The sequence below is a fragment of the Sorex fumeus genome, unplaced genomic scaffold, assembly GCF_029834395.1.
Source record: "Sorex fumeus unplaced genomic scaffold, SorFum_2.1 ptg000047l, whole genome shotgun sequence".
In the NCBI taxonomy this organism is placed as follows: domain Eukaryota; kingdom Metazoa; phylum Chordata; class Mammalia; order Eulipotyphla; family Soricidae; genus Sorex; species Sorex fumeus.
In genome coordinates this window covers 9,703,208-9,714,565 of record NW_026606104.1, presented here as the reverse complement: position 1 = coordinate 9,714,565, position 11,358 = coordinate 9,703,208, and the positions used below count along the sequence as shown (strand labels likewise).

At 39.0% G+C, this 11,358-nt stretch overlaps 1 protein-coding gene across 1 annotated transcript in view; it reads right to left on the bottom strand.

Annotated features, from left to right (window-relative positions):
- Window positions 1–574: 574 nt before the first annotated feature.
- The window catches only part of HFM1 (helicase for meiosis 1), a 118,313-nt gene continuing 107,529 nt past the window's right edge, over window positions 575–11,358 (bottom strand). Inside the window, 5 exon segments of the mRNA XM_056123527.1 lie at window positions 575–641; window positions 1,799–1,801; window positions 3,053–3,222; window positions 3,306–3,417; window positions 10,284–10,374. Coding sequence (XP_055979502.1) covers window positions 575–641; window positions 1,799–1,801; window positions 3,053–3,222; window positions 3,306–3,417; window positions 10,284–10,374 — 443 coding nt within the window.

Here is an 11,358-nt window from a genome sequence, read left to right as displayed (position 1 = left end):
AACGAATGGTTTGAGGCGCTTCGTGTTCCTGGATCGAGCAGATGCCATTAGGCCACACTAGCACGCAACAGGGACGAATGGAGATGAAACTGGCGCCCGCTCAAGCAAATCAAAGATTAATGGGATGACAAGTGATACAAGTGATACAAATATTTTATTTATTATTGATCTTAAACTGTTTAGCATCTTTATACAGTCACTGCATTTAAAAATATTTAGTAAACAAGCAATATTGTTGAAGCCATACAAAAATTCATTGATTTAGCATTATTTCCTCCACAAAGTACCTTTCTCAAGAAAATTTAAAAGTAAAATTTTATATTGTTTCCTTCAGAAATTCAATAATAAATAAATATTTTCTAAGTATAATTTAAGTATTATTTACTGAAATAAAGGCACTATAAAGGTACTTTATACAGTTATAATTAGAAAATAAACCAGTCTAAATATTTTGTTGCAAAAAGAATCAACAAATTCACAAAAAAAATCTGAAGAATTATTAACTTTAAAAAAAATAATGCATTAGGTGTCTTTATACTTTTCTTAGTGCAAGAATAATTTTTTTGGAATTGCCTTAGAAAATACCATCAAATATTCCCATTAAAGACTTCATTTCATCAGCTTTATCATCAGGATGACAACTATTGGGGTAAAAGTAAAAATAAACATCAATATTTGTGAGTTTATTTTCAAATATAATAAATAATGTAATGATAAGTACAAATGGATAAATGTGAAGATTACTAAAAAGTTCAATATGTCAAGTTAAGGTCAATATACAAAATCTCTTAGAGTATCTGTGGGGAAAAATTATACCTCATTAACCATAAAAAATAGGAAACAAGTCTCTTAAAATTTCTTTAAACAAATTGGAGAATAATGTAATTAAAGCTAGTGTGTAGAGGCCTTATATACTTTGACTATTCAATAGGAAAAGGAACACTGCAGCCCATAAAAATGATCAGCAGGTTAAAGAAAATTTGGTACATCTACACAGTGGAGTACTATGTAGTTGTTAGAAAAGATGAAGTCATGAAATTTATATACAAGTGGTACTACATGGAAAGTATCATGCTAAGCGAAATGAGTTAGAAAGAGAGGGAGAGACATAGAAAGATTGCATTCATCTGGGGAACATAAAGTAACAAAATGGAGACTAACACCCAAGAATAGCCAAGATAAGTACCAGGAGGTTTACTGCATGGCTTGGAGGCCAGCTGCACATGCTAGGGGAAAAGGCAGCTCAGATAGAGAAGGGAGCACCAAATAAAGGGTGTTGGGAGGATCCTCCCAGGATGGGAGAAGCATGCTGAAAGTAGACTATAGACTGAACATGATTGCTACTCAATGCCTCTTTTGCAAACCACAGCACCCAAAAGGAGAGAGAGAACAAAAGGGAATGCCCTGCCACAGAGGCAGGGTGGGCGGGGGTGGGGGGGGTGGGGGGGGTGGGAGGGATGCTGGGATCCGTGGTGGTGGAAAATGGGCACTGGTGGAGGGTTGGGTACTTGATCATTGTATAACTGAAACCCAAGCACAAAAAGTCTACAACTGTACCTCATGGTGTTTCACTAATAAAAATTAAAAAAAAAAAGATCAGCAGTCAGGGCACTATTGTTAGATCTTACCTTATTTCATTATTGAACCAATCAAACTGTGAAAAATTAATTGGGTAAAATAAAGTCTAAATTAAAAAACAAAAGTAGATCTCATTTGATTTCACTTTATATTGTCAATATAATATGTGCAAGGGCTGGAGGGATAGCATAGCGGGTAGGGTGGTTTCCTTGCATGGGACCGACTCAGGTTCGATTCCTCCATCCCTTTCGGAGAGCTCGACAAGCTACAGAGAGTATCCCACCTGCACGGCAGAGCCTGGCAAGCTCCCTGTGGCGTACTGGATATGCCAAAACCAGTAACAAGTCTCACAATGGAGACGTTACTGGTGCCCGCTCGAGCAAATCGATGAACAACGGGAGGACAGTGGACAGTGCGACAATATATGCAAATATCAAAAGCCATTTATCAACACAATATGTTTTTCTTTTTTTTGGAGGGGGGTTACACCCGACGATGCTCTGGGGTAAGTTACTCCTGGTTCATGCACTCAGGAATTCCTCCTGGGGGTGCTCAGGGGACCATATGAGATGCTAGGAATTGAACCCAGGTCGGCCGTGTGCAAGGCAAATGCCTTACACGCTGTTCCATCACTCCAGCTCCATATCAACACAATATGTTTTAAGAACGTTAAATATATATATAAATTAAAAAAAAAATTTTTTTTTTATTAGTGAGACACCATGAGGTACAGTTGTAGACTTACAAATTTTGTGCTTGGATTTCAATTATACAATGATCAAATACCCATCTCTCCACCAGTGCGCATTTCCCACCACCACGGATCCCAGTATCCCTCCCACCCCCCCATACCCCTCCATCCCACCCTTACCTCTGTGGCAGGGCATTCCCCTCTGTTCTCTCTCTCCTTTTGGGTGTTGTGGTTTGCAAAAGAGGCATTGAGTGGCAACCATGTTTGGTCTATAGTCTACTTTCAGCAAAACATATATTTTTGGGCTGGGAATGTGGTTCAGTGACACAAAGTTGCTTTCCATGTATACAGGTCTGAATTCAATCCTTGGTGTCACAATAAAAAGCCTAGGTTCTCAAAAACTGACATACTTGATGCAATGAATTATCTTGTGTAGCTTACTTTATCATGATCCACCATTTCAGTATCTGCAGCAAACATCAGGTTTTGGTTCTGATCTTTAACATAAATCCAGAATAAAGGAATGCTGAATATGGTTTTTGTTTGTTTGTTCATTTTGTTTTTGTTTTTTTGGGTCACACTGTTATGCTCAGGGGTATTACCCCTGGCTCAGGAATTACTCCTGGTTTGGGGGACCATATGGGATACTGAAGATCAAAACCAGGTCAGCTGCGTGCAAGGCAAACGCCCGCCCTGCTGTACTGTCACGCCAGCCCCAATGCTGAACATGTTTATAAAAAATTTTCACTGTATAGTTTTAAAATGCCTAAAAAGAGTACTTACCTTACACCAACTTCCTTTTTACTTTCACTATTTTTAAGAAAGACATCCACTTTCTCGTCTGAAAACTTCTTTTCAAATTCTGAAGAATTTGGTAATTTTTCAGAGTGGGTAAAGCATATCCTTTCAATCACTGGTGATAGATTTTGTTGGTTTTTTTCATGTAAATGGATCTATAGTGTGAGATTAGAAAACAGTAGTCATTAAAAGTTTAACTGCTCAGGCAGAATTGAAAGATAAAATAAACACTACTTACAATATTTGTATTTCCAATTTGTTGAGGTAGATTTGTTATGGAGGATGCAGCAAAGTTGGACACAGCAGACTTTGATAGATAAATATCTGGCTCGTGATGTAATGAAACAAAACTGAGAAAATTAATTAAAGATTGTAAAAATATGACAAATAGGAGGAACAGTTATTCTCATTTAGATCAACAGTGATACTTTGGGGAAGATGATAAAAATTCATCATGCTTTCAAAAAAATATTGATACTCTGTATCTTGTGAGTTTTCTTTCCTTTAGAAGAAATACTAATTCATTTTTCCAAATTATATAAAAATCCTTTAAATTGTTTAACAGAAACAATTATTTATTTCTTTTAAATTAAGTCTTATGCTTAGTTGTCTACCACCTAACAAATATAAATCTTTTCAAATTATACTTGCTTAACTTTTAATATCCTTTCTCCTCTGGTTGCCTCTGGATAAACATCACCAGTTATCTTCTTATGATAACATAATCTAATAATAACATGTCATCTTCTTATAAAATCTTTAACACCCTATTGTATAATGCATAAAGCATTCATTAAAAACATTTATTGTTCATTATCATATCCCAGATACTGTACTACGAGCTGGGTATAAGTGGTAAATAAATTATTGGGGAGTGAAGATAATAAATAATGATATACATAACTATAGATCCTGAAGTGGCATAAATTAAAATTATTGAAAATTACAGTATGGATGTATTTAAATCAAGTAAATTAAAAAAAATTAGGGGCCACATACTTGTTGCTGCTCAGATTTTACTCCTGGCTCTGTGCTCAAGGATCACTCTTGGTGCTTGGGGTAACATATGCAGTGCAGGGGATCAAATCCAGGTTGGCCACTTGCAAAATAAGCACTTGAACCACCATACTATCTCTCTGGTTCTTGAATTTTAATTTCAATTCAAACTTTTAAACTTTGGGGATCTCCCAAGAAATGTTTAGGGGGTCTGGAGACCACTCCTGGAACACTCAGCAAATAGTGTCAGTTAGGGCCAGGCCATGCAATTCCAGGGATCAAATATGCAAAACATGAGCCCCTGATCTTCAAGCTAGCTCCCTAGCACCATAAACCCACTTGCATTTGCTTTGTTTTGTTTTTGGGTCACACCCAGTGATGCTCAGGATCAAACTTAGGCCAGCTGTGTGCAGAACTATCCCTCTATACATACTATCTGTTGTACCATCTCTCTGGGTCCTTAAACCCACTTTTAATAGGTAGTTATGAGAATATCTCTGAGGTGATAACTTTACAAAAACAGGTTAAAGATTACCAAGAGGTATATGGAAAAACGTGCTTTTCATCACTAGGAAATGTAAATCAAAACAACACTGAGGTATGACCTCACACCAGTGAGACTGGCACACATAAAACTGAAACAACTAGTGTTAGCATGGATATGGGGAAAAAGTTACTATTATCCACTATTGGAGGGAAAGCTGACTGGTTCAACATCTTTGTAAAACAACATGGACATTTTTCAAAAACAAAAACAAAAAACCCAAAACCCAAAATAAAACAAACCCCTCCACATGATCCAGCAATTTCACTTCTTAGCATCTACCCCAAGGGTACAAAAACCTTGAAAAGACACTTGTGTTCCTATGTTCACTGCAGCATAGTTCACAATAGCCAAATCTGGAAATAATTCAATTGTTCAAGAACAGATGACTGGATAAAGAAATTGTGGTATATACACACAATGGAATACTAATTAGTGATAAGAATAGATAAAATTATGCAATTTGATGCTACGTGGATGGAACTTGGGGAATCATGCTGCATGAAGTCAATCAGAAAGAGAAGGAAAGATATATCATGATCTCTCTCAGAGACGCAACATAAAGAATAATAGTAGTTTGCAAACTATAATACCCAAAGGGAGAGAGGGGGTAAGAGGGAATGTGCTTGCCACAGAGGCAGGATATGGAAAGGGGTGGGGGTGGTGGGAGGGATACTGGGAACATTGATGGTGCAGAATGGGCACTGATGGAGGGATGGGTGCGTGATCATTGTATGACTCAAACGTAATGATGAAAATTTGTAAGTCTGTAACTATATCTCATGGTGAATCATTAAAAAAAATAAAAAGAATAAAAGAATAAAAAAAGAGTAATAGTAATGGAATAACAAATGGCCAAAAGCAATAGAAACAGGGTTGGTTTATAGAACTTAGATTACCCAGGGGAATGGACAGGATCTTGGAACATTAGTGGAGGGAGTCACTCTGGTGATTGGTATGGTGTTGGAATATTCTATACACGAAACTTTCATTAATAGTGTTATAAAGCATAGTACCTCATAACAATTTGGGGGAAAATGTGACAACCATACAGGAAGCAATAAGCAGAGAAGCAGAGAAGGGAGACTCACTTATACTGATCAGGCTGCTTTTTTTTTTCATTTACTAATGGCAAGAAGTTAAATAACTAAAATTAAAGTATAATTTCAATAACAATTTAAAAAATTTTAAATGGTTAACGGTGTTTTTCGTTGGTATTGTTTCCCTGAGGTTCAGGTAGTCCCATAATTCTAATATTGTTCCTCTTGGAGTCATCTGCTAGGACTCTGATTCTCTGTAGAGCCATTTTGAGGTCCCTTGCCAGTGTTTGTTGTCCATGAATGGAAGGCCAGCCACAGGCTCTAGGTGAAAAGGAAGCTCAGATAGAGAAGAGATTACCAAATGAAGGGTGTTGTGAGGGCCCTCCCAGGGTGGGAGAAGCATGCTAAAAGTAGTCGATAGACCAAACATGATTGCCACTCAAAGCCTCTCTTGCAAAACACAGTACCCAAAAGAAGAGAAAGAGAACAAGGGGGAATACCCTGCCACAGAGGCAGGATGGGACGGGGGGGGGGATGAGGGGGGGGATGCTGGGACCCATGGGGATGGATGACGGGCACTGGTGGAGGTATGGGGACTTGATCATTGTATAACTGAAACCCAAGCACAAAATTTGTAAGCCTATAACTGTACCTCATGGTTTTTCACTAATAAAAAAAAAAAAAAAAAAAAAAAAAAAAATACTAGAGCATATTTTTCAGAATCTGTATAATGCATAATTCATTTATGGGAGAAATTTTTAATTCGAAGAAATTTTTATGCAATTAATGTTAATTTAGATTGCAATTTGCTAGGAATCTAATACAGTTTTTAAAATAACAACCTACGCATTATTGTTTAAAATACTGAAAAATAAATACTGAATGACAAGACCATGAAAAAAAAAAAAAAATTTTAAATGGTGTAATGGGAAAAGCAAGCCTCTTTTCTGAATCCCAGATCTCAGGACTCTTAGGCCTTCTCAGAAGCAACTTTGGCACTCATTTCTCAGAGGTTTCTTGACTGGATTTTCTTGAGTACTCAATATCTTCTTTAACCACTTCTAAACTGTTCTAAAATTATTTGTAGTTTTTTAAATATGTGGTAAACAGATTGTTCATGTAAACATAAGAACAGTTATCTTCCTATTTATGACTTTTTTTCTTTATATGCAAAGCTTGGTTCACGTTTTTTTTTTTTTTTAATGTAGGAGTACTGCTATTTATTCAGCCACTGATTAGGCTGATTGAATTTTGCATGAACTCCACCTTATTTTTCTTTTTTCCCATTTTTTATAATTTTATTTATTGAATCACCATAAGAGCAGTTACAAAGCTTTCAGGTTTAAGTCTCGGTCATAACAATGAAACACCAGTACCTTCACCAGTGTCCATTCTCTACCACAAAAACCCCAGTATACCATCAACCCACACCCTCCCCCTACCAGTGGGGCAGATGATTTCTAAATCACTCTCTCTATACTTTCACAGAGATCACATTCAACATTTCAACGCCACACCCACCATTATTATTTGGGATTTTACCCCAACACTCAGATCTGCCAAAAAGGCAACAATAGACGAAAAGGCAACAGTAGATTTGTTTTCTATTGTTGGTCATGAATAATATATGATGTCGTGCAGTTGCAGCTGTGCAATTTTGAAATAATGAAATTTTAACAATTAAATCTGGAGAAATTTCCTGCCAAAACCTGCTAGGTCCCAAGATCTGTTCCTGAGTCTCTGGGATCATGGCCATTAAGCAGCTTGATCAGGAGCTAGAGAGGCCGTTCATGGGCGGCGACTCACAGTCTCGTTGGGCTGGGGAGGAAAGGGCCAGCTCCACCCCATCCCATGAGGCCCCGCGTGTCTTGTCACTGCAGGCCCAAACCTCAGTGTTCAATGGCCTCTGGCAGATGGAGGCCACCGAGCCACCAAGGGGGAGCAGAAGGAGGGGCAGCACCCTTTCCCCCCTGGGGTGGCCCGGTGACAATAACCTACTGCGTGGTCCAGACACATTTCTACCAAAAGCCACTGGGTTTCGAGATTTGTTTCTGAGTCCCTGGGATCATGGCCATTAAGCAGCTTGATCAGGAGCCAGAGAGGCCATTCGTGGGCGGTGACTCGCAGTCTTGTTGGGGTGGGGAGGAAAGGGCCGGCCCCACCCCCATCCCATGAGGCCCCGCGTGTCTCATCACTGCAGGCCCAAACCTGACTGTCTAGTGGCTCTGGAGGATGACGGCCACCGGGCCACCAGCTGGAACAGGCCAAGGCACAAAACCTATTCCCACCTGGGGTGGCCCAGCACTGGTAGCCTACTGCAGGGACTGGACACATTTCTACCAAAAGCCCTTAGGTTTTGAGTTTCGTTTCTGAGTCTCTGGGATCATGGCCGTTAAGCAGTTCAATCAGGAACCAGAGAGGTCATGCTTCCAATTTTATAGCTGAGCCGGAGGCGGTTTGTGGGTGTGTCTCCCACATACCTAACTTTTGGCCGTTTACTTTCTTGGTGAACTTTGCCCCAATGTTTTGGGTTCTGGCCAAAGACACAACAGCAATTTTGGGATATCTAGAAGTCTGAAGGTTCCAGGAAGCTGCTGATGCACTTGCCTCACAGGTACAGATTGATCTGCTGGCGACACGATACCCCCGAGAACTTGGTTCACTTTGATGTCTCTATTGTTTACTCTGTATGATTCTGAATTAGAACCAATGGATGGATTTAAAAAGACAAATTTTAGACAAATAATTTTTAAAAGCTGTACTGAAGAGTACAGGGGTTAAGGTACTTCCTCTGCATAGGGCCTACCCTGATTCCATCTCCAACCCCTCAGGGTCCCTGAACACCATGAGAACTCATGAGCACAGATCTAGGAATAGTCCTCCAGCACTCTAGACCAAAAGCCCAATCACTTCCTGTGGAAACACAAATTATAAACTATTGAAAGGTTTGAGAGATCCATATGGAATAAGATTTTTTTTGTAAAACAATTAGCAGCAGTATGTTCTTTATTTTCTTTTTTTAAACATTTTATTTAAAATTTTTAATTGAAATTTTGTGGTTTAGAATACTTGTAATAATGGTTTTCATACACATAATTCCAGCACCATACCCATCACTTGTGTACTACCTCCCTCCCTTCCAACCTTCTCCCTTTGTCCCCCAGCCATTAACTCAATTGTGTGGATCAGCTCTTCCATTGTGGAAAATATATCTTGTGAAGGATATAGTCCTTACACCATATCCGATCTACACAATATGGTCATTTTGGGGGGGGGGGTCAGGAGTGCTGCAGAGTAAGTCCCATTTTAACAAGTTAAGTATGAATGGTTGAAGAGATAGCTCAAGGGGCTGGAGAGCATGGCTGGCATACACTGACTTCTAGTTTAATACTAAACACCACATGGCTCCCTGAACACTGGCAGCATGACCCTGGTAGCCCCAATACCGCAGGGTCACAGAAATACTATATCACTGACTGGAGAACGCGGCAAGATCCATACTCCAGGTATCACTGATAGTAGCTCCCAAGACCCCTGAACATCCATTCCCACAAGTCATCAAAATAAAATCAGTTGTCAAAATTTTAAAATAAGGAGTTTAAAAAAATAGTTTCTTTAATTTATACAAGACTCATATTGACTGCACAGTAATATCTGGTTGGAGCTGCTGGTGGTGGCTCCCTTTATTATTTTTCACTTAATCACTTAACTTTCACTTAATCACTAACCTGGTCATGTAATGAGATTTAAAGACGACCGTTGGACTAGAGCTGTTACTGACTGGATTCCACGGGATGTCAAAAGACCGCGTGGCCGCCCACCTACCAGATGGTCAGACTTCTTCGTCAAGATCATGAACGATCGGTTTGAGGCCCTTCATGTTCCGGGAGCGAAGAGATGCCATTGGGCTACACTATTATTTTTATTTATTTATTTTTCTTTTTGGGCCATACCTGGTGATGTTCAGGGTCACTCCTGTCTTTGAATCACTTAAGAATCACTCCTGGCAGTGCTCCAGGGACCATATGGGACGCCAGGGATACTATCATCCCAGCCCCCTTAAGATTAAATATTTTACATTTGGCCTTGGGCCACCAAATACTAAAAGCAGACTGAGTTTGAGAACCTTGGCCTACTAGGTTAAAGCACATGGGGTATAACATGACATTTCAAGTCCTTCACAATCCAACCTCAGCGATTTCAATTCTAATGTTGTGGCCACGTGGATTACATTTTACTGAACCTTGAACATGGCCTGACTTTTTCTGTCCTATTACCATGTACATAATTCTACCTGGAGCGTCTCTTACTCCTTTTTTTTCCTGTCTAACTTCTATTTAGATTTTCAAGTTTTTTTAAAAATGAAGATTTCTGGACTCCAGTCCCAGAGACCAAGATACTGTAAGTTTAAGAAACCGAGGGATGTACTATTTCAATATGCACCCCTTGGTGATTTGATGTTTGTGGTAAGATAATTACATTTAGAAGTACAGCTCTAAGATTAAGAGGGGCTGGTTAACAGGTTAACTAATACCTTACAGATTCACTGACATCTAAGGACTTGATCCCCTTCTCCAATTATATGTGAGGTGGATATAGAGTTGTAAGTATCCCAAATGAAAGCTTTAAAACTTGCCTGTTTGACATTTCTCTTTGTATCTTGTTCTCTGACTCTTGGAAGGATCTCTTACTCCCTCTGCTAGTTGAACTCAAAGTGGTTCCAAATCCTTGGCAAAGAGATCACATATTTATTAGAACACAACTAAAATTCTTGGAATCAAATGAATAAAACACTGCACAAGTTCTACAAAGGCTCTTTTCAACAGATTAGATATACTCAAGTAAAGAATAATTACTCACAAAATTAAAATTTACTTTGCATGGAGAAATAAGAAAGTAAAACTGCAAAAGACATAGTTTAGCTTACATATCTCTATCTATATTAAAAGCTATCCAAACTACTATCTATTCTTACAGCATATAAATGATCATGTACAAAGTTCATGCAATATTTTCAATGATTGTCACGCAATTAAGTTGTTGTCCAAACACACAAAAACGGCACTGACCGATTTTCCAAGTACTAAAGTTATGTTCTAATATTTTCATGTTACATCAATGGCTAAGTGTAAAATCCTAGCACTCTGAAGGTTGTGTGTTTGCGGGCTCTCTGGATGGCTCTTTCTCACCGCCCGCGTTCGGTGCTCTTGAGCCCTGCGTGTGGCCTGGATCAGGACGTTCTCTCTTTCAAGTATGAGCCCCTCTCCTCTGATTCTGGATCTCCCCCGCCTGGGCCTACAGTCTTAGTTTATATAGCAATCATGTAAGGTGGTGACACAAAGGTGGGTTGAACATTAACAAATCAACAAAGAGAGGTAAAACCACTCCTCCAGGAATTTAACTCAAGGATAAAATCTCATCTAAAGAGATTATTCCAGATTACTAGGAGATCAGCTCAAGGGTGGGATCCCAACAAGGGTATGTTCTTCCCTCAGTTAGTAGTCTACTTAAACAGTTGTAATAAATCTACTTCTAATATTTCTAGCAATGTCATTCTGTAGGAGCACAGTAAGAGATATAAACTTAGTTTGGTTCTTCCTGAGAACATCTCACTGTACATTCTGCAGTTCTCAGGCCAGGTTAATCTTCCTACCCCCAGCAGGGCCCTAGTCTCGTCGTTACTTTTGGATCATGACAGCATTTGTCCATGA